Genomic DNA, 26,476 nt, shown 5'->3' on the forward strand with positions numbered 1-26,476 from the left:
GGGCTATAGAAACGGAGATTGGTGCTGCCCAATGCGTCTTAAGGGCCTGGTTAGTACTAGGAATGGAGACTGCCTGGGAAGACCAGGTCCTGGCACAGGAGGGACTTTGACTTTTTTCATATTGTAAAACGTCAAAAGATCTGGATAGTCTAGTACATTCAGCTAGCCAATGACAGTCGTCGTCACCACCAAATCCGATCCAGGCTTGAGGCGAACTATGTTTGGATGACTTGGCCAGAATTACAGCAGTAGGGTAGCCAGTTCCTTTCTATACACACTCACACACACGTTCACACCTATGGGCAATTTAGAGGAGCCAGTTAACTTAACTGCATATCTTTGGACTGTGGGCGAAACCGGAGCACCTGGAGGAAACCCATACAGGCTCAGGGAGAGCATGCAAAGTCCACACAGAAAGGCCTCCGTCAGCCACTGGGCTTGAACCCAGAACCTTCTTGCTGTGAGGTGACAGTGCTAACCACTACACCACCATGCTGAGCCAATGGCAGTAAAACAATATAAAAAACCCACAAGAAACATCAAAACTGTAGACTTTTTGCATGTAGTGCAGTGAGCATTTACTACAGACAGTAGATACTTTCATACAGCTACAACATTAAGTTTTGTTGTTGTTTTTTTCTGATAAGCACTTTAAAGCTATTTCTTTGAGGTATAAAATTTGTCACAGAAAATATGGGTTTTTCCTTTCATAATTTGACATATGGTCTACCATGTCAGAATGTGTATCTGGCAAGGGTCTTCTTTCCATAGCTTGTTTCATGAAAAGTTGATTTTCATCAGGTCTGGTAGAGTTACTTGTCCTTCCTCTTTTATTTTGCACATTTGGCTTTTGCAATCACACAAAGCACTATAACGCAATCGTTTTGAAGTAGAGGAGATCCAAGACACTACTGGGCATTCTCAGCATTTCTTTCTGCATTTAATCCAGTTGTTTACCACTGCCACATCAAAAGCATGGGTAATCATTCTCAGTGTCCACTTTCATGAGTGAATTTATGTCCAATAGAAGCATTTTGGAATTTTGGCAGCTTCAGAAATTTTGGTCTTAAAACTCTGAACTAAAGATGAAGATCAACCTGCTTAGATCAGCCATCCTGAGCATCTTTCTCTATGGAAGTGAGTCCTGGATTATCACTAAGAAGCTTGAAAACCAGATCAACTCATTCCAACCCGCATGCTTAAGAATCATCCTTGAGATAAAGAATGAAGACCATGTGTCCAGTGAAGAAGTTTACAAGCGAACAGAGTCAAAGTCTCTCTCTGTCATCATCACTGATCATCAACTATGCTTCTTTGGCCATTTCCTACACAGACCCACAAAAGATCTGGTATCAACGTATGCTTTATATGCTTCAACTCATGGGACCACATCAAGAGGAAGACCAAAGTTGCAATTCAAAAAGTACATATCTCAACTGCTGTGTAATGAACATGAGATGAGTTCAGAAGAGATCAGGAATGCTGACCAAGATTGTGTTGGTTGAAGATGATTTACCAAAGCCACTTGCTTTCGTTCGCTCCAAGAGTAACGCAATTGACAGAGAAAGAGAAGTTTGTCAATTGATCCAGGGGAACAACATCACCCATGGCCTCATTGTATTTCCTGACCACTTCAAGACATCTGATTGTAAATTGTCCCACCTCTCTACTAAATCTTTTCCCCCAACCCTAACAAAATTAGAGGCCATAAGGTCTGGATAGTTGTTATGCCATTTGATCAGAACAAGCTGGCCTTTATTGACTAGGTGCAGATGTGAAGACAATATGTCTAAAACCTCTTGTTCCACTTTGTAGTACATACATATTGGTCATCTCTGTCATCAGGCCAAACATCTGAGTTGGCACATACTTAAAAAAGTACTCATATGACCTCAGAACTGGATTTTCTTCACGTAGAGAGACCACAAAAACAGTAATGAAAGTTTCAAATGTTCTATGATGCCATTTGACATTTTCTTTTTTAAGTAAGTTTCGCAAGCTAGTTATTGCCAGATCCTTCCCCCTGCCTATTTTCTGTCTCTTGTGTCCCTTTTCTTCTAACTCAACCTGTATGGCTAACTCACCTTCGCCCTGCACCCATGGTACCTCATCACTCTCTTTCAATATCTCTGAAATGAATAAAAGAATATCTGCCTGTCAACTGACATTAAGAATGTGTTATTATTTAGTTATTTATGGCTAGTGTTTATGTTTATAATGATGGTTATAAAAATGTAGTTTGTTTTGCTCTTGTTTTATCATTTCTAAATTTATCATTTGCCTCAGTCCTAACTGGATCTTCATTCTCTTTCTCAACCCACAGCGATTCAATATCAGACAGACGTCCATCTCCCAGAGGTTCTAGGACCTCTAATGCTGTGTACCCTAAACACAAACATTTATTTCATGTAAACATTTTGAGCAGTAATCATAAAAATATTAATAAAAAATTGTTTTGCTAGCACTATATCCCTTAACATTCATGCAAATGGTAATGGACATCAGTTAAGATGTAATGTACACTCGCCGGCCACTTTATTAGGAACTTGTTCTTGATTCTAAGATTCCTGTTCTTGGCTGGCAGGAGTGGAACCCAATGTGGTTTTCTGCTGTTGCATGCTGAGATACTTTTCTGCTCACCATGGTTGTAAAGAGTTGCTATGAGTTGCTATGTCCTTCCTGGCAGCTTGAACCAATCTGGCCATTTTCCTCTGACCTCTCTTATTAACAAGCCGTTTCCATCCACAGAACTGTCGCTCACGCAATGTTTTTTGTTTTTCGCACCATTCTGTGTAAACTCCAGAGACTGTTGTGTGTGAAAACTCCAGGAGATCAGCAGTTTCTGAAATACTCAAACCAGTCCATCTGGCACCAACAGCCATGCCACAGTGAAAGTCACAGAGATCACAATTCTGATGTTTGAAATGAACATCAGTTGAAGCTCTTGATTTGTATCTGCATGATTTTATGCATTTTGCTGCTGTCAAGGGATTGACTGATTAAATAACTGCATAAAACAGCAGGGGTATTGCTGTTCCTAATAAAGTGGATAGTGAGTGTACAATGCAACGGACACTAACTTTAACAAAAATCCTGTCTTCAGTATAAGACATGAACGATAAGATGTCTCACACTGAAGACAGTACACGATGAAATAATTTTGCTGAAAATTATTAATTTCACCCTTAGATATTATTTTGATGGCATTTTAAGTATGGATCATGAAAACGTATAAAGAAGTTATTAAAAGTGCTTACTCTTCTGTCTCTTTACTACATCTGCCATGCTTCTCTTCAGAATGATGAAACTTTTCCATGTGACACTATTAGGGAAAAGTTTGACTCCGATAGATTGGACAGTGGTCTCTAGCAACCAGACAGTGGACTTTGCCTTAATTAACACATCTCATCTCATCTCATTATCTCTAGCCGCTTTATCCTTCTACAGGGTCGCAGGCAAGCTGGAGCCTATCCCAGCTGACTACGGGCGAAAGGCGGGGTACACCCTGGACAAGTCGCCAGGTCATCACAGGGCTGACACATAGACACAGACAACCATTCACACTCACATTCACACCTACGGTCAATTTAGAGTCACCAGTTAACCTAACCTGCATGTCTTTGGACTGTGGGGGAAACCGGAGCACCCGGAGGAAACCCACGCGGACACGGGGAGAACATGCAAACTCCACACAGAAAGGCCCTCGCCGGCCCCGGGGCTCGAACCCAGGACCTTCTTGCTGTGAGGCGACAGCGCTAACCACTACACCACCGTGCCGCCCTAATTAACACATTTTAAAGAAAATAAAAAATCCAGAATATCGTGCTGTCTGTTACAATAGACGCAAGGCCTGAAGAGCCTCAGTGCCTCCTGGGTTTAAATGTATTTCCTTTACTCTGTAATTGTGATTTTTATTTGGAACAATCATGATTTAGTTTTCAAGTAAAAGTCAATGGCAGCTCATCCAATGGAACAGGTGGAGCAGAGCCTATCAGCATTTCAACAAATGTTCATCTTTATAGAGTCCATCCATTATCTGTAACCACTTATCCTATGCGGGGTCGCAGGCAAGCTGGAGCCTATCCCAGCTGACTACGGGCGAGAGGCGGGGTACACCCTGGACAAGTCGGCAGATCATCACATGACTGACACATAGAGACACAACCATTCACACTCACAGTTAATTTAGAGCCACCAATTAGCCTAACCTGCATGTTTGGACTGTGGGGGAAACCAGAGCACCTGAAGGAAACCCACACAAACACAGGGAGAACATGCAAACTCCACACAGAAAGGCCCCCATTGGCCACTGGGCTCGAACCAAGAACCTTCTTGCTGTGAAGCAACAGTGCTAACCACTACACCACTGTGCCACCCTCTTTAGAGAGTCCTCATTCATAACTCCATATATTTTAAATTCCATTGAAATTAAACTAATTGATTGTCAAAAATCAATTTCATTTTTTTAATGTTGCTGTTTGACAGATATGAGATGGTGTTTACTGATTTGCTTTGGCTTCTGCATTTTGCACAGTCATGGAACAGTAAGTTCACTACTCCCTTTTGCACCACAGATTTATTATTATTGGTGTACTATTATTTATTAGTACACCAAGGAGTCAGAAATAAGAACTGAAACAAGCATTAATAGAGGCCCTCTGGGGCAGGAACCACACTTCCCCATGCTTGCTTTATGAACATTTTCAATAGGGGAGGAGCAGCAAACAGGACCATTTGTCCAGGGTCAGTGTTTTTATAGCAAATTGGGCAAGTTTAAAAATATTTTGTGGTTGCCGAGGTCTTGTTGGAGAGCAAATTGGAATTAAAACTAATACATTTCTTCAAACAAAACTAAAGTATAAGATATATTGCAAAGATTTGGAGAGGGAAAGGGGGATTATGGAGTGTGTGCACACCACACTGACCTTTTTTTTTCCTAAGCAAAGGCAGAGGGAAAAAAAGAAGCAACACATCTTTATCCAGTGCTCAAATGCTTTGGGCTAGTTTCATGTCTTTTGTGGGTTTTTGGGATGGAAACCTGGCAACCCAGGTCACACTAGGTTAATAATATTAGCCTCGACATGGCATACACCTGCTGTATTAAATTCAGTTCAACAAATTATGTTTAAAATGGCTCAAAATGCAATGCTAGACTGTATGCTGGATGACTATACACTGTCAGAAATAGGAGTACAGTAGGAGTCCATTTCTGTTCCCCAAGGTGCAGTCTACAATAATGTACCCCCTAGGGCTTATTATTGGTCCTCAAGGTAACTATGTGTATTTTTTAGGGCCAAAAAGGTACATATATGTTCCCAAGCAGCATATAAAGAGTATAAAAAAGTATCTTAGAGGGTACTGCCTCAGTGACAAGCCATTGAACCCCTATAGGTACAGTAATGTACTTTATTTTCTGAGAGTGTATTGTCAACTCCCAAATGTCTATTATGGGGTTACGTGCATCCATCCATCTATCCATTATCTATACCGCTTATCCATCAAGGTTACGGGGGAAGCTGGAGCCTATCCCAAACTTCGGGCAAGAGCCAAGATTCATCCTGGGCAGGCTGTCAATCCATCACAGGGCTAACACAGAGACACACAACATTCGCACTCATATTCACACATATGGGCAATTTAGAGTAGCCAGTTGACCTAAGCCACATGTCTTTGGACTGTGGAATGAAACCAGAATGCCCAGAGGAAGCCCACACCGGCACGGGAAGAACATGCAAATTCCACACAGAAAGGCCCCAAATGGCAGCCAAGTTCTAACCCAGAATCTTCTTGCTGTGATGTGACAGTGCTAACCACTGCACCACTCTAGGGTACATATTCTATTTATTTATTACCTCGCCCTGGAAGGAGTCCACCAGGGGGCGAGGTATTGTTTTCGGTTAGGTTTCTTTGTTGTTGTTTTTTTGTTAACGATATTACGGGAAAACGGCTGGACTAATCTTTATGAAACTTTGAGGATAGATTGGAATTGGTCTCAAGTAGAACCTCCAACATTTAAGGTCAAAATCACCAAAAGGTCACCAAAAAGGTCAAAATCGTTTTTGTTGTGGCTACTGCCTCATATAGAGGCTCTAGCCACTATGCCATCATGCTGTAAGAATGTAAGAGTGTAACGATCGCGCACTGTGCATGCACATACACGTGTTCCGATTAAAATGGCCGGTGAGTGTATGCAATTCGGTTCACCATTCGAAATAAATGGACTAAAATAAAGAAATCGCTTTCAGACATGTTTATGCTTATTACAGAGGGAAAGTGCGTTCCACTGAGCTCTAGTGCCGGGCCTTTTCCGGGAAATAAGAATTTCGGTCATGGTGACAGCATGCGTATGTCAGCCTCGGTTCAGAGGTTTCAGTTTCGAAAACTGTAAGAGGTAAGAGTAGAATAATATAAAGTACAGACACTTGGTATTTTTGACTTCTGTGATTTTTAAATTGTTAATTTTTGGACTATGCTTCATTTTTGTGGCTACTGCCTCATAGAGTAAATACATATACTATATTTACTGTATGGACATGATATCAGAAAACAATTTTATTTATAAGCAGTAGCCACATGTACCCATAGGGTACATTTTTTTTTGCAATATCTTCCTTCATATTCATCATAAGTGCTACCGGGCGAAGTTTGTTTTGCCTGGCAACACTTGTTTATTTATTTTATTTATTTTTACAGGTATAACAGGTTCACTTTTAAACCAAAACCTACAGGCGAAGAGTCAACATGCATGTCAAATTTAAATTTTTTCAGTGTTCCTGGGATAGGCCCTCGATCCCCAGTAACCCATGGCAAAATTTTCAGTGGACGATAACATTGTGTGTCATCTGTTTGTGCTAGAAGACAATGAAAAGACAAGCAGGTTAGCACGACAAAGTAGAATGTCCCAGAACAGGAGAACTCATTTGCAGTCAGCTGTGAGAGGTATTAATATCTGACAACTGTGGACAACTCTACCCCTTCCCTCCAAACAAGATTGATTTAGATCATAGTGTGGATTGTACTGTTGACATACTTGACTATTTTGGAAAAATATCTGTGACAATTAATCAGTAGGATTACATGGTCTACAAAACCGAACCTTGGTCTCACTCATGTCACACATTTCAATCCAAATCTCATCTCATCTCATTATCTCTAGCCGCTTTATTCTGTTCTACAGGGTCGGAGGCAAGCTGCAGCCTATCCCAGCTGCAGCCTATCCCAGCTGACAACAGGCGAAAGGCGGGGGTACACCCTGGACAAGTCGCCAGGTCATCACAGGGCTGACACACAGACACAGACAACCATTCACACTCACATTCACACCTACGGTCAATTTAGAGTCACGAGTTAACCTAACCTGCATGTCTTTGGACTGTGGGGGAAACCGGAGCACCCGGAGGAAACCCACACAGACACGGGGAGAACATGCAAACTCAGCACAGAAAGGCCCTCACCGGCCATGGGGCTCGAACCTGGACCTTCTTGCTGTGAAGCGACAGTGCTAACCACTACACCACCGTGCCGCCCCAAAAATTGTATCTGAGCATCAAATTACATAAAAGACCACTTTTCAGATTAAAAAAGAAAACATAATGAAGGCTGCTGGGTTTTGCTGCAAAATTACGAAGCAAGTATGACAGTCAAAGTGTCCAGAAGAACTGTGGCTGGTTCTGCAAGATGCTCAGTAAAACCTACAGCTCATTTCCTTATAAAACTGCACTCACTGTACCTGAGACTCCTATTTTTTTTAGAGCAAAGGGACGTCTCACACCAAATATTGACTTTGTTTCATTTATTATAGCTTATTGCTGTTTATAGTATTTTTTAATGTTAAATTAATTTCATTTCATTATTTTTAAGCCATTTTTGGTCTACAACATTTCTTTACACGTGCCTAAGACTTTCGCAGAGTGCTGTATGTGATACAAGTTTAGTTCAATCCCATGTTCAAGATTTGCTCATGCCTTAAACTTAAACTACATCTTAAAATGCATTGATCTACTAGGAGTACTTCAGGAGTGAATGACATTGGTTGCTGCAGAACTTATCTTGTACACCATGGGCTGCTTTTGGAAATTTTAACTTATAATGGCAGAGGTAATTGATCTTCTTATCTTCTCTCTCACTGCACTACATTTAATATGAATTGATATGTGGTGATTTTTTCTGTTTTCAGTGCATCAGAGTAAAATTTTCAAATCTGATGATTTTTTTTTTGTTATTAATAAAAGAGATTATTAATGAATGGACCTTGAAATCAGTTTAGTCATTAAAAATGCAGTGTACTGTGAATATTTTGGTTGATCCTTTTTTTCCAAGTGTGGTGGTCATTAGCATGCTCCTGTCATTAACATAACTGTCCTTGTCGCATTTTAGTGTGTGACATAACAATCAACCCTGCCATATAGCTCATGTCTGTTTGCTATGTATGCAAAGTACTTCTTTTTCTTTTGGCTGCTCCCGATTAGGGGTCGCCACAGCGGATCTTTCGTCTCCATTGCTCCCTGTCTTCAGCATCCTTCTCTACCACACCTGCCACTTTCATGTCCTCTCTCACCACATCCATGTATCTCCTCTTTGGCCTTCCTCATTTTCGTGTGCCTGGCAGCTCCATCCTCAACATTCTCCTTCCCACATGCTCTGGATCTCTTCTCAGGATGTGCCCATACCATCTCAGTCTCATCTCATCTCATTATCTCTAGCCGCTTTATCCTGTTCTACAGGGTCGCAGGCAAGCTGGAGCCTATCCCAGCTGACTACGGGTGAAAGGCGGGGTACACCCTGGACAAGTCGCCAGGTCATCACAGGGCTGACACACAGACACAGACAACCATTCACACTTACATTCACACCTACGGTCAATTTAGAGTCACCAGTTAACCTAACCTGCATGTCTTTGGACTGTGGGGGAAACCGGAGCACCCGGAGGAAACCCACGCGGACACGGGGAGAACATGCAAATGCCGCACAGAAAGGCCCTCACCGACCACGGGGCTTGAACCCGGACCTTCTTGCTGTGAGGCGACAGCGCTAACCACTATACCACCGTGCCGCCCCAGTCTCATCTCTCTTAGCTTAATTCCCAAGCTCTCCACATGTGCTGTCCATCTGATGTGCTCGTTCCTTATCCTGTCCAACCTTATCACTCCCATCGCAAACCTTAACATGCTCAACTCTGCCACCTCCAACTTTGCCTCCTGTCTCTTCATTAAGGGTACGGTCTCCAATCCATACATCACAGCTGGTCTCACTACTGTCTTATACATCTTACCTTTCACTTTTGCTGGGACTTTCCTATCACAAATGACTCCCGAAATCCTTCTCCAATTGCTCCACCCTGCCTGCACTCTCTTTCTCACCTCACTATCGCAGCCCCCATTTTCCTGCACAGTTGACCCCAGGTACTTGAATTCACCAACTTTCTTTACGTCTACTCCTTGCATCTTCACTACACTCATCCCCATTCTCATTGATGGACATGCATTCTGTTTTGCTACTGCTCACCTTCATTCCTCTTCATTCCAATGCATACCTCCATCTCTCCAAACCCAACTCAACCTCCTTTCTACTTTCACCACATATCACAATATCATCCGCAAACATCATGTTCCATGATGACTCTTGCCTCACTTCGTCCGTCAAGCTATCCATCACTATGGCAAACAAGAAAGGACTCAAAGCAGATCCTTGACGGAGTCCCACCTTCACCTTGAACCATTCAGTTGTTCTAACTGCACACCTCACTGCTGTTTCACTGTTCTCATACATGTCTTGCACCACTCTAATATACTTCTCATTCACTTCACTCTTTCTCATACAATACCATAACTCATCTCTCGGCACTCTATCGAATGCCTTCTCCAGGTCTACAAACACACAGTGTAGCTTTCTCTGGCCGTCCCTGTACTTCTCCATTAACATTCTTAAAGCAAAAATTGCATCCGACGTGCTCTTCCTTGGCATAAACCCGTACTGCTGTTCATAGATTGCTACCTCTCTTCTCAATCTCGCCTCCAAGACCCTTTCCCATAGCTTCATGGTGTGGCTCATCCCATCACTATGGCAAACAAAAAAGGACTCAAAGCAGATCCTTGATGGAGTCCCACCTTCACCTTGAACCATTCAGTTGTCCATGTACAGTATGCAAAGTACTGATACTTGTAAAATATGTATGTAATTTTACATGTTGTGAATTGCTTATTCAATTATAAATGCACAAAACATACATTAGGCACATGTACACATATAAATTGCCTGAATGCATTAATCTAATTTTTTCAGTTGCTATATTATGCATGAATTTAGCCTAATGTTTTACTAAAAACCTTAATTCAGTAAATTGTTTTAATTAGAGGATTAATTATTTCTCAATTTCTATGTCAATTTAATATTCTTCCAAAAAATGCCCACCTCACATTTGGCAGTGTTGTGCCTTTTTCTTTTTAAAATCGCAATACTCATTCCTTGTAAATGTGGCAGTTTTCCAAAAAAAATGGTAAAGAAAGAAAATCATAGATTCGTGACATGATGAAGTTTCTATAAAGAAACATTAATTGAACATTTTTGGAAGGAGTCTCTGGTGTCAACGAGTTGTAACCCTCAAAGAGGTAAAGCTGTAAGTGTACATTTTCCACCATAGGACAGTCTTCAGGACAGAAGCTTTTGAGATGGTATGGTGGTTTAGTGGTTAGCACTGTTGCCTCACAGCAAGAAGGTTCTGGGTTTGAGCCCAACAGCTGATGGGGACCTTTCTGTGTAAAGTTTGCATGTTCTCCCTGTGTCTATGTGGGTTTCCCCTACAGTTCAAATCCCCAACTACTCCCTGGATGCTGTAGCATAGCTGCCCACTGCTCTGGGTGTGTGTGTGTTCACTGCTTTAAATGGGTCAAATGCAGAGGAGGAATTTCACTGTGCTTGAGTGTACATGTGATAAATAAAGTTTGTTCTTTCTTTCTTTCCATTTTTGTGTAATATGACGAAGTGCAGTTTTGTTTTAATAACTTCACAACAGAGAAAGAGAGAAAAAGGGAAAGGCCGGTGAGGAAACTACCGTTTATAGTTGTTGTATGTAAGTAATAACAGGAATTAACTTATCTTGAAGATGTTCGATAACATTAAATGTAACAGTTAAAACATATGAACATATGATGCATTGTTCATTCATCTCATCTCATTATCTCTAGCCGCTTTATCCTTCTACAGGGTCGCAGGCAAGCTGGAGCCTATCCCAGCTGACTATGGGCGAACGGCAGGGTACACCCTGGACAAGTCGCCAGGTCATCACAGGGCTGACACATAGACACAGACAACCATTCACACTCACACCTACGGTCAATTTAGAGTCACCAGTTAACCTAACCTGCATGTCTTTGGACTGTGGGGGAAACCGGAGCACCCGGAGGAAACCCACACGGACACGGGGAGAACATGCAAACTCCACACAGAAAGGCCCTCGCCGGCCACGGGGCTCGAACCCAGGACCTTCTTGCTGTGAGGCGACAGCGCTAACCACTACACCACCGTGCCACCCTTGATGCATTGTTCATTAATAAATTCAAAATGGCACATTGTTGCAGTATAATTGGAATAAAACACTTGCTATTGGATGAAAATAAACAACTATAGGGACACATTGAGCAGCTTAACACCACCACCACTTCTTTGATCATTTTTCTGTAACAGGAAGCCCAGTCATGTTTTATTCTTTACTTATTTCATTATGCTAATAAAATGGTTTATTATTATTCTACTCATTTTTATTCAAGATTCTCTGAGCTTTAAGTACTTATACATTCATCGATCACTTTATAAGGAACACCTGTATACCTACTCATTCTTGCAATTATCCAATAAACCAGTGATGTGGCAACAGTGCAACATAAATTCATGCAGATACAGGTCAAGTGTTTCCATTCTGGGGAAAAAAAAATTGATCTCAGTTTTTTTCTCTGGGGAAAAATATGATCTCTGTGACTTTCACTGTGGCATGTCTGCTGGTGCCAAATGGGCTGGTTTGAGTATTTCAGAAACCGCTGATCTCATGTGATTTTTATGCAAAACAGTATCTAGAGTTTACACAGAATGATATGAAAAACAAACTAAAAAACATCTAAATGAGAAGAGTTCTGTGGGGAGACAAAAGATTGTTGATGAGAGAGGTTAGAGAACGGCCAGACTGGTACGAACTGACAAAGGCTACTGTTACTCACTTGATTAACTACTTCGTAATGGGTGAAAAACATTTCAGGATGCACATGTTGAATGGATGGACTGCAGCAGCAGAAGACAGGAGAGTAGAATATTGGGGGGAAACCCCCCCCAAGAAAACATCACTAGGTCTTTTTCCAATCTTCAACTCTTCAGTTTTGATGAGCCTGTGCCCACTGTAGCCTCAAGTTAGCTATCAGTTTAATATCTGATATGTTCTCTAAATGAGGACGTGATGTTAAAGGAGATACGCAGAACCATGGCCTCACATTTTGTTTATAAATGCCTTGAGACCTCAAGAATGGCATAAATCTCATCTCATTCATTCTCATTATCTCTAGCCGCTTTATCCTTCTACAGGGTCGCAGGCAAACTGGAGCCTATCCCAGCTGACTACGGGTGAAAGGCGGGGTACACCCTGGACAAGTCGCCAGGTCATCACAGGGCTGACACATAGACACAGACAACCATTCACACTCACATTCACACCTACGGTCAATTTAGAGTCACCAGTTAACCTAACCTGCATGTCTTTGGACTGTGGGGGAAACCGGAGCACCCGGAGGAAACCCACATGGACATGGGGAGAACATGCAAACTCCACACAGAAAGGCCCTCGCCGGCCCCGGGGCTCGAACCCAGGACCTTCTTGCTGTGAGGCGACAGCGCTAACCACTACACCACCGTGCCGCCCCTTGGCATAAATCTAATATAGTAATTTTTATGATTAAAATGATTTATATAGGTAGCGGTCTGAGTGAATGACCTTGACATCTATGACGTCACCGCAGGGAGGCTATCGGTCTCATCGCCATTTCCGCTATACTAAAACACAGAGCTGACTGCAACTTTGAGCTTCCATTTTGAGCTAATTTATCGCCATGCCATGTCGATGTGTTGCTGGTGGGTGCAGCAACACGACAGAAGGTGGATTCACATTGCATTCATGGCCCAAGAACGTTTTTGGATGCGTTTTGTGAGAAGTTTACGGGCACATTGGGCGCCTATGAAGTGGTCTCTCCTCTGCTCTGCCCATTTTACTGAGGACTCATACGAGACCTCTGATCTGTTGAGGAGCGTTGGCTACAAGCCCATATTGAAAGAGGGTGCAATACCAACAATTAAATAAAACTACAAGAAAAGGAAAGTAAGTTCAGTTGCACCAGTTCTCCCAGAGTGTGAGCCAAGGGTTGTTACTAAAACCCGGGACGGAACGGGACGTGACATATCGCTTGGGCAGTGACCTCCCCGTGGTTGTTGCTAAATCCGGTGACATCCCATCCTGGGTTTTAGTAATTGCCTGAGCCGAGCGGTAATGGCGGAGTACTCAGTATGGAGAAAATGGAGAATGAGTGGACCAGCCGTCTGATTTCTCTACTGGATATGCTTGCCTCAGCAGCAATATCTCGCCCTTACGTGGAAGAAGTGAATGAACGGAGAACTGAACGAACAACCGAAAGTATGATTGTTTCAAAACAATTGGCCACAAGGTCGGCCTTCAAGAAGTGAGAACACAGACGGGTAAGATGCGACTCTCATTTGGATACAAAACAACAAGAACAACACTTGTTTACCTGCATTTAGATTAATACATGCTACTTGTATTGTGTGTTTAAGTTACCAGTATAAGATGATTTAATTTGCTTCAGAATGTGATTGTCTCAGTTCATCCGATTATTTAATTAGCCTTTTACGTTTTATCAGTGAAAATGCATGCATGTACATGTACAGGGCTCGAAATTTGCAGTGGTCCGGTCGGCCGAGGCGACTTAATTTGTCATTTGGCGGGTAATTCCTGTCACTAGCCAGCCCGGCTGGCTACTTAAAAATAAAAAAATATATATGAAGCGAAGATTCAGACTAGGGCTGTGCGATATATCGAATATACTCAATATATCTCCGAAAATGGCGGCACGGTGGTGTAGTGGTTAGCGCTGTCGCCTCACAGCAAGAAGGTCCGGGTTCGAGCCCCGTGGCCGGCGAGGGCCTTTCTGTGCGGAGTTTGCATGTTCTCCCCGTGTCCGCGTGGGTTTCCTCCGGGTGCTCCGGTTTCCCCCAAAGACATGCAGGTTAGGTTAACTGGTGACTCTAAATTGACCGTAGGTGTGAATGTGAGTGTGAATGGTTGTCTGTGTCTATGTGTCAGCCCTGTGATGACCTGGCGACTTGTCCAGGGTGTACCCCGCCTTTTGCCCGTAGTCAGCTGGGATAGGCTCCAGCTTGCCTGCGACCCTGTAGAACAGGATAAAGCGGCTAGAGATGATGAGATGAGATGAGATATCTCCGAAAATTCTGTGTGAGATACATAAAATTATTATATCGTAACTATCGAGTATTTTATGGTCATCTGCCGACTTGCGTTTGTTTCGTGTTTGTTGCATTTGTTTAAAACCTTTTCCGGTGGTTTTCTCCCTGTCCCTCAGGCAGTAATATGAGAGGCTGCCTAAGGGTAAAAAAAACAATAATGTCACGCACTCACCAACCAATCCCGTCGACATCTCGGTGCTGAAAGGAACTTGCGGGAAGATTTCCTAGTTCCGGTTTACAGCGCTGACTAAGTTTGTGCAATCGCTGGTGTTGCATAGGCTACCGTGTAAGCTCTGTCAATTTCAGCGACATATTAAAAATGAAAGTGGACGAATTGGTTCCTAAAAGAACTAGTAAGGGGTCAGTCATCTGGCATTTTTTTGGATATCGCGAGGAGGACGTGGAACAGCAAATGCCAGTTTGTAAAGTGTGCAAAAAAAACAGTATCAAAATACTCGGGTCTTGAAATAAATGCACATTAGTCATGAACAATGGTAACTACTCTCTTTTGTGTTGTTTTTGACAGAAGTAAAATTCATACATGAACAAATTTTGGCTAGTTGATTTTCTGTTTGGCTAGTTACTTTGGAAGGTAACTGGTCTGGCTGGCTGGTGAAAAAATATATGAATTTCGAGCCCTGATGTATGTTGCATAAGTTATAACACCTATCCTGTTTTAATGAGAGTCAACCCACAATCAATGAAGTCAAATCAGTCATAGTTGAGCAAGTCGGTAACGGTATTTCTTACTTTCACCATAAATTTTTATTTATATGACTTTGGTCTATAGCTGTAAAAGACCTCGGCCTTAAAACCGGTTCCTGCTGTGACGTCACGCACTCGGGGCTGGCTGGTTCAGCGGGGCAGCTTGAATGCCAACTTTGCGGTCGATTTTAACTCTCAAAAATATATATATTTTTTATTTCCATTTATGCAGCATACAAGAGTCAAGGCTGGAGATACTATCCACTCAGAAATGTATTTAAAAATAAAGGTTCTGTGTATCTGCTTTAAATAGGGGGCAGCCATGGCCTGAAGGTTAGAGAAGCAGCCTTGGGCCCAAAGTGTTGCCGGTTTGATTCCCAAGATCGGCAGGAGAAATGTGAAGGGAGTTGAGTGAATGAACAGCACTTTCCTCTCTCTCTGTATCATGGCTGAAGTGCCCTTGAACAAGGCACCTAACCCCCAACTGCTCCCTGGGCGCTGTAGCATAGTTGCCTGCTGCTCTGGGTATGTGGGTGTACTCATTCATGCTCACTGCCCCAAATGCAGAGGAGGAATTTTACAAGTGCTTGAGTACTTGGGACAAATAAAGACTTCCTGTTCTTTACTCATAAGAGTGGGACCTGGTGTAGTTTTCTGTAGAGGGTGTACTATGGGGCGGCACGGTGGTGTAGTGGTTAGCATGGTCGCCTCACAGCAGGAATGTATTTAAAAATAAAGGTTCTGTGTATCTGCTTTAAATAGGGGGCAGCCATGGCCTGAAGGTTAGAGAAGCAGCCTTGGGCCCAAAGTGTCGCCGGTTTGATTCCCAAGATCGGCAGGAGAAACGTGAAGGGAGTTGAGTGAATGAACAGCACTTTCCTCTCCCTCTGTATCATGGCTGAAGTGCCCTTGAACAAGGTTCTGGGTTCGAACCCAGCGGGTATGTGGGTGTGCTCATTCATGCTCACTGCCCCAAATGCAGAGGAGGAATTTTACAAGTGCTTGAGTACTTGGGACAAATAAAGACTTCCTGTTCTTTACTCATAAGAGTGGGACCTGGTGTAGTTTTCTGTAGAGGGTGTACACGGTGGTGTAGTGGTTAGCATGGTCGCCTCACAGCAAGAAGTTTCTGAATTCGAACCCAGCGGCCGGCAAGGGCCTTTCTGTGTGGAATTTGCATGTTATCCCAGTGTCTGCGTGAGTTTCCTCCGAAGACATGCAGGTTAGGTTAATATGGGACTTGTGCCCATATGGAAAAGATTTAGATAAATCTGATAAAATTTGTATGTCCTTTGTCTGAAACTTGTATGTAAAGCATACAACAGTGAAACCAGATATAAGATCCTTAGTAAATTTGAACAAAATGAAACTTGTACGGGGGTGGCACGGTGGTGTAGTGGTTAGCGCTGTCGCCTCACAGCAAGAAGGTTCGAGCCCCGTGGCCGGCGAGGGCCTTTCTGTGCGGAGTTTGCATGTTCTTCCCGTGTCCGCGTGGGTTTCCTCCGGGTGCTCACGGTGGTGTAGTGGTTAGCATGGTCGCCTCACAGCAAGAAGTTTCTGAATTCGAACCCAGCGGCCGGCAAGGGCCTTTCTGTGTGGAATTTGCATGTTATCCCAGTGTCTGCGTGAGTTTCCTCCGAAGACATGCAGGTTAGGTTAATATGGGACTTGTGCCCATATGGAAAAGATTTAGATAAATCTGATAAAATTTGTATGTCCTTTGTCTGAAACTTGTATGTAAAGCATACAACAGTGAAACCAGATATAAGATCCTTAGTAAATTTGAACAAAATGAAACTTGTACGGGGGCGGCACGGTGGTGTAGTGGTTAGCACTGTCGCCTCACAGCAAGAAGGTCCGGGTTCGAACCCCGTGGCCGGCGAGGGCCTTTCTGTGCGGAGTTTGCATGTTCTCCCCGTGTCCGCGTGGGTTTCCTCCGGGTGCTCCGGTTTCCCCCACAGTCCAAAGACATGCAGGTTAGGTTAACTGGTGACTCTAAATTGACCGTAGGTGTGAATGTGAGTGCGAATGGTTGTCTGTGTCTATGTGTCAGCCCTGTGATGACCTGGCGACTTGTCCAGGGTGTACCCCGCCTTTCACCCGTAGTCAGCTGGGATAGGCTCCAGCTCGCCTGCGACCCTGTAGAACAGGATAAAGCGGCTAGAGATAATGAGATGAGATGAATATATGACAGTAATGCAAAAGTGGCCACTTTCAGGAGTAAATCTCTCTCATCTCATTATCTGTAGCCGCTTTCTCCTCCCACGCGGACACGGGGAGAACATGCAAACTCCGCACAGAAAGGCCCTCGCCGGCCACGGGGCTCGAACCCGGACCTTCTTGCTGTGAGGCGACAGCGCTAAATCATATTCCTTATATGATGCACAATACATGAAACATAAACTGAAGGAAAGTTATCTCATCTCATCTCATCTCATCTCATTATCTCTAGCCGCTTTATCCTTCTACAGGGTCGCAGGCAAGCTGAAGCCTATCCCAGCTGACTATGGGCGAAAGGCGGGGTACACCCTGGACAAGTTGCCAGGTCATCACAGGGCTGACACATAGACAACCATTCACACTCACATTCACACCTACGGTCAATTTAGAGTCACCAGTTAACCTAACCTGCATGTCTTTGGACTGTGGGGGAAACCGGAGCACCCGGAGGAAACCCACACGGACACGGGGAGAACATGCAAACTCCGCACAGAAAGGCCCTCGCCGGCCCCGGGGCTCGAACCCAGGACCTTCTTGCTGTGAGGCGACAGCGCTAACCACTACACCACCGTGCCGCCCATGGAAAGTTATGTTTTTTAAATAAGTTTCTTCTATTTATTTTCCATATGGGTTGAGTGAGGCACCTAACTCCCAACTGCTCCCTGGACACTGTTAGCATGGCTGCCCACTGCTCATTGCTCATGCGCACTGCTTCAAATGGGTTAAATGCAGAGAGGAAATTTCACAAGTGTGTGATGAATAGAGCTGTGCTTGCTTATAAGTGTAAATGATCAGCCTCATGGTTATGTTACAAAAGACCTTTGCGCATGCGCATTCCTAGCCACCTTTCTGATGAGTGTGTGAAGGGCGGTGAGGGGGCGCGAGCGGCGGATTCTCTCATCCATCCGTCCGAGGAACAGAGCCTCGCCTCGCCTCGCCTCCTCACCCCGGAGGAGAACATACTGAGGGAAACTGTGGAAAATTTCAGGTGGTGTGTGTGGTTTTCCAAGCCGGGCGTCGTGTCTTGTGTGTGTGTTTGGGAAAACTCGAGCGGGGCTAAAACTTTGTGACAGGACTTTTCACTGCAGCCACTGTGGAGACTGAGTGCGCTCGGCTTTTCTGTGCGCGCGCTGGATCGTGGCAAATTCTATTGTAATGTTAAACTCAAAATGTCCGAACTGGGAAAAGGGCTGACAGACGATTACACACAAGACTGTTTCACTCATTTTCAAGTTTAACCCTTTTTCTTCGTTCTCGGCTTGCGGGGGATGTTTTTATCTGTCGTGTCTGAGGTAACAAACATGTAGTTTAGTCTCCTTTCATGACTTGAACGCAGAGAAATGACTGAAGCGACGGAAGTGAACGCTGCTAGCTTTACATATTCACTCTTTAAACAGGGAAGAAAAGGACAGAGCAGCCCGCGGGACATCCTTTCTTTCCTGCCAGCGCTTTTCGCTGGACCAAGTTCGCCCAGGATTAGCTGACTTTCGGAGAGAGACTATGGCCGGAAACTCGCTGTTCGTTGAGGCTTTCCTGCACGGCGGAGCTCCGTGGGGCTTCACACTCAAAGGCGGCCTTGAACGCGGCGAACCGTTAATCATCTCCAAGGTACGTATAGCTGGCTACTCGGTTATCGGTTTTGCAAAACGATACCCCTTTCTTCCGGTATCGGTCTTTCGAAACAATTCTTCTTTTCGTTTTTTTCCCCTTTTATCCTGGCTACTCACTGGTCGCTATGGTGACCTAAACGCGGTCTCGCGCGCGCGTGCTCAGTGACGTCAGCACGCGACTTGGGGTTGTGAAAATAATCCGGATTTTGTATTTAGTGATCATTAATGTTGCGCTGTTAGCAAGGTTGACGGCTGAAATATCACCGGGAGTGCTGTTCAGCGAGAAATCTAGATGTAATACCTTTTCTCACTGTAGCAAAATTTGACCAAGGGAAAGAGAAAAGAAGAAAGCACAACTTTATTCATCACACACTTGTGAAATTTCCTCTCTGCATTCTGAAGCAGTGAACACACACACATACCCAGAGCAGTGGGCAGCCATGCTAATAGGGCCCGGGGACCAGTCGGTAGTTAGGTGCATCGCTCAAGGGCACCTCAGCCCAAGGCCGTCCCATATTAACCTAACCTGCATGTCTTTGGACTGTGGGGGAAACCGGAGCACCCGGAGGAAACCCACACGGACACGGGGAGAACATGCAAACTCCGCACAGAAAGGCCCTCGCCGGCCGCTGGGCTCGAACCCAGAACCTTCTTGCTGTGAGCCGACCGTGCTGCCAATTTTTTTTTCCAAAGGGATTCCAAATCTCATCTCATCTCATTATCTCTAGCCGCTTTATCCTTCTACAGGGTCGCAGGCAAGCTGGAGCCTATCCCAGCTGACTACGGGCGAAAGGCGGGGTACACCCTGGACAAGTCGCCAGGTCATCACAGGGCTGACACATAGACACAGACAACCATTCACACTCACATTCACACCTACGGTCAATTTAGAGTCACCAGTTAACCTAACCTGCATGTCTTTGGACTGTGGGGGAAACCGGAGCACCCGGAGGAAACCCACGCAGACACGGGGAGAACATGCAAACTCCACACAGAAAGGCCCTCGCCGGCCCCGGGGCTCGAACCCAGGACCTTCTTGCTGTGAGGCGACAGCGCTAACCACTACACCACCGTGCCGCCGGGATTCCAAATAAGAATTGTAATTCAGAACTAATAATTGTCTGGCTCACTTAAAGCTAGGGTAGGCACTTTATCTATTTACATGAAGGAAGCTGTGGCCTAATGGTTAGAGAAACAGCTTTGTGACCAAAAGGTTGCTGGTTCAATTCTCTAAAGTACCCTTCAGCAAGGTACGTTCCCCAGGCTGCTCTGGGAATGTTGTACGTGACTCTGGATAAGAGCGTCTGCTAAATTCCTATAGTGTAATTTACTTTAAAAGCACATTTAATTTGGTCCAAGTGAAATGATTGGCTGGCCTACGTCCTTGTATACCTGCGTGCACTCTGCTCGTGTACTCATTGCGCGTAACTGGAGTCTTCCACACGGTGAGGCAGACATACTGCTAGAGGTAGCGAGCATGTGGGACTCACGGGAAACCCACACAAACACAGAGAAGTGCAAAACGCCAAACACTTACCAGAGCTCAGGATGTGCTATCACGGTTGATCCAAATAGTATATAACATAATTAGTCATATCTGTTTACACCATATCGCAGTCGAATTCTTGTATCTGATTGGTCAGAAGGGTCTGAAGGTGTTGATCGATTTTCTTTACCATCAGCTCTGACAGTGGTGCTGGCTGTAATTCAAACTTCAGGCAATCTTTTCGATAGTAACAGTTCATTTACTGGGACTTGTCTGGTGGTCTCGCCATCTAATATAAGACTAATAGTAAACCGATTAAAAATGTGGTCTTATTTTAAAAACAAGGTATACATACACAGGTCAAGAAATTCAGACTATTTCTCAGTCATCACCTCGAGCCACTCGGCAAAATGGCGGTCAATCGCTTTGTCACTGTAAGTGAGGAAGAATTAGAAATTCTGAAAGAAAATGCTGTTCCTAAAAGCAGTAAAGATGCTACAAAGTTTGGTCTTAAACTATTCAAAGGTAAGGATTTTTATTATTTTTTTAAATAATCACTAAAACAATTATCTACCTCAGGCTCAGTGAATATCAGTGAATAATAACCTCGACTTCGTCTCGGTTATTATTCACCGATATTCACTTTGCCTTCGGTGAATAATTGTTAATTAGTTATATATTGTGACTTTTCTGCAAGGAGGCCTTTATGTAACATTTATGGACAGAGTCTTGGTTTTCAGCATGTTTGAACAGTCAATTAGTTTTCCATAATGTGAAAGTCTTCATAAAGACTTCAGCTGAAAGTCTTAATGTTCTTGGTAACATGACAAGCTGCATTTCTTATTAACTTAAAGACACAAACCTGCAGATTGGGTATAACATGCTTTCTGCCATTAGTCACACAACATAGAACAGTTTCAGCATCTAAATAATCTCATACAGTGGAACTTTTTACACAGTCCAGTGACTCTGCATGCCTGGGGCCTTGTGTGAACATACACGAGGATTTTAACATATTTGTTTTACACCCTATAAGAGATCATTATTATTTAGAATTAATTCTTAGTTTCCAGACATGCATTACAAAAGAAAAAAACAAAACAAAATATAACCCCAATTCCAAAAATGGTGGGACGCTGCGTAAGACGTAAATAAAACCAGAATGTGGTGATTTGCAAAGCAGGGAAACCCTGTATTTCATTGAAAATAGTACAAAGAAAACATATCAAATGTTGAAACTGAGAAATCTTTTTTTATTTTTTAGAAACACATGCTAATTTTGAATTTGATGTCAGCAACACGTTCCAAAAGAGTTGGGACAGTGGCAACAAAAGACTGGAAAAATTGTATAATGTTAACAAACCCCCCCCCCCCCCCCCCCCCCCCCAAAAAAAAACAAAACAAAACCCAAACCCCAAAAACTAATTATGTTAATTGGCAACAGGTTAGTAACATGATTGAGTATAAAAAGAGCATCCCAGAGACGCGGAGTCTCTCAAAAATAAAGATGGGGAGGGGTTCACCGCTCTGTGAAAGACTGCGTGGGCCAACAGTGCAACAATTTAAGAATAATATTCCTCAATGTAAAATTGCAAAGAATTTGGAAGTCACATCATCTATGGTACATACAACACCAGATCAGAAAAAGTTGAGATGGTATGGAAAATGCAAATGAAAAAAAAAAAAGAATGCAGTGATTTCTAAATGTAGTTTAACTTGTATTTCGTTGCAGACATTATGAATCCAAGATATTTCGTGTTTTGTCTGGTCAACTTCATTTGTTAATATACATCCATTCCTGCACTTCAGGCCTGCAACGCATTCCAAAGAAAGTTGGGATGGGGGCAATTTAGGGCTAGTAATGCGGTAAAACATTTAAATAATGATGTGATTTGAAACAAGTGATTGTAATCATGATTTGGTACAAAATCAGTATCCAGGAAAGGCCTAGTCTTTGAGGAGAAAAGACGGGTTGAAGATCTCCAGTTTGTCAACAAATGCATGAGAAAATTATTTAAATGTTTAAAAACAATGTTCCTCAATGAAAGATAGAAAGGGATTTGGATACATCACCCTCTACAGTGCATAACATCATTAAACTATTCAAGGAATCTGCAGTAATTTTGGTGTGTAAAGGGCACAAGCCTAAGCTGAACACCTGTGATCTCCGATCTCTCAGACAGCACTGCATCAAGAACCATCATTCATCTATAGCTGATATAACCACATGGGCTCGGGATTACTTTGACAAACCTTTCTCAAGCTCTACAATACAGAGTTACAGCTACAAGTGCCAGTTAAAACTTTACTGTGCAAAAAGGAAGCCTTATATTAACTGTGTCCAGAAGTGCTGTTGACTTCTCTGGGCCCAGAGGCATCTGGGATGGACCATCACACAGTGGAAATGTGTATTGTGGTCAGACAAATCAGTATTCCAGGTATTTTTTTGGAAGAAATGGAAGTTCTGGACCAAAAATGAAAATGACCATCCAGACTGTTACCAGCAACAAGTCCAAAAGCCAGGGTCTGTCATGGTACGGGGTTGTGTCAGTGCCCTTGGCAAAGGTAACTTACATTTCTTTGTTGGAAGCATTAGTGCAGAAAAGTACATTATGATTTTGGAGCAACATCTGCGTTCAAGACATCCCAGGGATATTTCAACAAGACAATGCAAAACCACATTCTGCACACATTACAAAGGAATGGCTGCAGAAGGAGAGGGTGCTTGTCCTCTCAGTCCCCAATAGAGAATGTGTGACGAATTTTGAAACAAAAATATGATGATGACCCCCTACTGCTGTCAAACTTAAGGCCTGTTTGCAGGAAGTACTAACCAGACCCTTAAGGCACATCGGGCGGTGCATATCTCCATTTTGATAGGCCTCAGCCTCTTGCCTATTACATAGCTAGGGCTACAGTAGTGGGCTGGCCCTCTGGTAACCATGAGGACTCCCTGCTCACATCTGTATTGCAGCGTGCCTCGCCAGATGGCAGTAGGTACTGTACCATGTTTATGATTGTCTTCGGTATGACCCGACCACAAGTAGAACTCATGACCTCCTAGTTGAGAGGTGGACATGCTAACCAATGGGCCAGCTCACAGTTGTTTTCAAGAAGAATGGGGAAAAAATAACACCTAAATCACTTCATCACTTGGTGTCTTCAGTCCTTAAACATCTTTTAAGTTTTGTGAGAAGGAATGGCAACTTTACAAAGTGGTAAATGCTTCACCATCCCAACTTTTTTTTTAAAATGTGTTGCAAGAGAACTTTGGATTTAATGTATGTGAACACCAAGGACGCATATAGGTCATCACTCCTCCCCCTGCTGGGCCGTTCTGACCACAATCTGGTTCACTTGTCCCCTACATACATACCTATGGTGAATAAACAACCACCCACCAAGAGGTATGTAAGGAGCTGGTCTGAGGAGACCAGTATGGCACTGAGGGACTGCTTTGACACCACGGACTGGAATGTGTTGTGTGAACCTCACGGGGATGACATTGATAGCCTGACAACCTGCATCACAGATTACATTAATTTCTGTGTTGAAAACACTGCCAGTCAGGAAGGTACAGTGTTTTCCCAACAATAAATCCTGGGTGACCTCTGAACTAAAAGCCCTATTAAACGAGAAGAAGAGGGTTTTTAAATCTGGCAACAAGGAGGTGATGAGGAGAGTGCAGAGGGAGCTGAAGAGGGGGATAAGGAGAGGCAAGGACAGCTACAGGAGGAAGCTGGAAGAGCGCCTCAAGGGGAGCAACACCGGAGAGGTATGGAGAGGCCTGAAAACCATCTCTGGCCACACAAAAGACAGTGGGAGGGGCCCTGTATCTGGGGGCCAAGACTGGGCAAATGAGTTGAATCTCTTTTTCAACAGATTTGACTGTGCCACCCCACCCTCCCCCACTCACCATAGTCCTGACCGGTCTGTGATATCACTCCACCCCCCACCCCCCCATAATACCTCTGACACCAACAGCTCCCTTCTCACACCACATCACCCCCCTCTGATCCCTGCCAGACCAATCCACACACTCCACCCCCGACCTCACTCTACAGGACTCGCACCTTGGCTACACCCCTTGCCTCTCCATAACAGCTGATCAGGTGTTGAAGGAGCTGAGGAGGATCAAGACAAGGAAAGCTGCTGGCCCTGATGGTATCAACTCCAGACTGCTTAAGGACTGTGCAGATCAGCTCTGTGGGATTCTTCTGTACATTTTTAACCTGAGCCTCAGTCTGGAGAGAGTTCCACTTCTGTGGAAAACATCATGTGTGGTTCCAGTTCCCAAGACTGCGCACCCCAGGGAGCTCAATCACTTTCGGCCAGTAGCTTTAACGTCTCACCTAATGAAGATCATGGAGAGGATTGTTCTCTCCCACCTCCGACACCTGGTGAACAGCGAGATGGACCCCCTGCAGTTCGCATATCGACCAGGCATTGGTGTAGATGACGCTGTCATTTACCTGCTACACTGGTCACTTTTGCACCTGGAGGGCACTGGGAGCACTGTGAGAATCATGTTCTTTGACTTCTCCAGTGCTTTCAACACAATCCAGCCATCACTGCTTAAGGGGAAGCTGGAGGGAGCTGGTGTTGACTGCCACCTGACTGCATGGATCATCGACTACCTCATTAACAGACTGCAGTATGTGAGGCTCTGCGACTGTGTCTGATGTGGTAGTTTGCAGCACAGGGGCTCCACAGGTTACAGTGCTCTCTCCTTTCCTCTTTACACTTTACACATCTGACTTCAGCTACAACATGGACAGCTGCCACCTACCTGTTCTCAGATGATACAGCCATCGTTGGACGTGTGTCAGAGGGGGACGATCTGGAGTACAGAGAGGTCATCACCAACTTTGTCGCCTGGTGCGAACTGAACCACCTGCGCATCAACGCCAGCAAGACAAAGGAGGTGGTGATCGATTTCAGAAGGACGGTTCCTCAAATTGCACCAGTGAACATCCAGGGTTTGGACATTGAGATCGTGGAGGAGTACAAATACCTGGGTGTTCACCTCAACAACAAACTGGACTGGACTAAGAACACAGATGTCCTGTACAAGAAGGGCCAAAGTCGTCTCCACCTCTTAAGAAGACTGAGGTCTTTTGGTGTGTGCAGGACACTGCTTAGGACTTTTTATGACTCTGTGGTAGCATCAGTGATTTTCTATGCTGTGGTCTGCTGGGGCTGTGGAAGTTCAGAGAGGGACAGGAAGAAACTTAATAAACTGGTCAGAAGGGCTGGCTCAGTCTTGGACTGTCCTCTGGACTCCATTGAGGTGGTGGGTGAGAGGAGGATGTTAGCCAAGCTGACCTCAATCATGGATAACCCCTCTCACCCCCTACATGAGGCTGTGGGGGCTTTAAGCAGCTCTTTTAGTAGTAGACTGCTACACCCACGGTGTAAGAAGGAGAGATACCGCAGGTCATTCATACCTGCTGCTGTCAGACTGTATAACACCCACAACTTGTAACATAGCACCAATAACCTGTTTGTCGTTATATTTGTACTACTTCACCACTACTACCTCTGCCATCTCTCATCGATGCAATTATTATGTGCAATAATATAGACCTTAAACTATTTTTATGCATACTTTTTATATAAACAATTTATGTATATATGTGTGTATATATAGAGTCTACCTGTAATGTGCAATTTTTCCGAGCCTCTCAATAAGGCAATTTTTCTATACTTTTTTCAAGGTAGATAATGCAAATAGCCCTTTGTATTTAATCCTTCGTTTGTCTAATTTTTATTTCAGTTTTATTTGTTATCTGTTTGACATTTTCTTGCTACTGTAACACGTGAATTTCCCCGATGTGGGATGAATAAAGTGAATCTAATCTAATCATCAAAATTGTAATAAGGGTTTATTTTGAAAAAAAAAACCCAAACAATAAAATTAATGAGGTAAACAATATCAAAT

General features: G+C 43.8%; 1 protein-coding gene across 2 annotated transcripts in view; it reads left to right on the top strand.

The window, feature by feature from the left end:
* Nucleotides 1–18,305: 18,305 nt before the first annotated feature.
* Nucleotides 18,306–26,476, top strand: part of shroom3 (shroom family member 3) — a 277,424-nt gene continuing 269,253 nt past the window's right edge. The window contains exons 1-2 of one of the 2 annotated variants that reach the window (XM_060935696.1): nucleotides 18,306–18,731; nucleotides 18,837–19,047. In XM_060935696.1, coding sequence (XP_060791679.1) covers nucleotides 18,940–19,047 — 108 coding nt within the window. In that variant the 5' untranslated portion in view covers nucleotides 18,306–18,731; nucleotides 18,837–18,939. Of the gene's footprint in view, nucleotides 19,048–26,476 lie in introns of both variants that reach the window. The other variant, XM_060935697.1, reaches the window with a different exon arrangement.

This window comes from Neoarius graeffei, chromosome 12 (genome assembly GCF_027579695.1).
Source record: "Neoarius graeffei isolate fNeoGra1 chromosome 12, fNeoGra1.pri, whole genome shotgun sequence".
Taxonomy (NCBI): domain Eukaryota; kingdom Metazoa; phylum Chordata; class Actinopteri; order Siluriformes; family Ariidae; genus Neoarius; species Neoarius graeffei.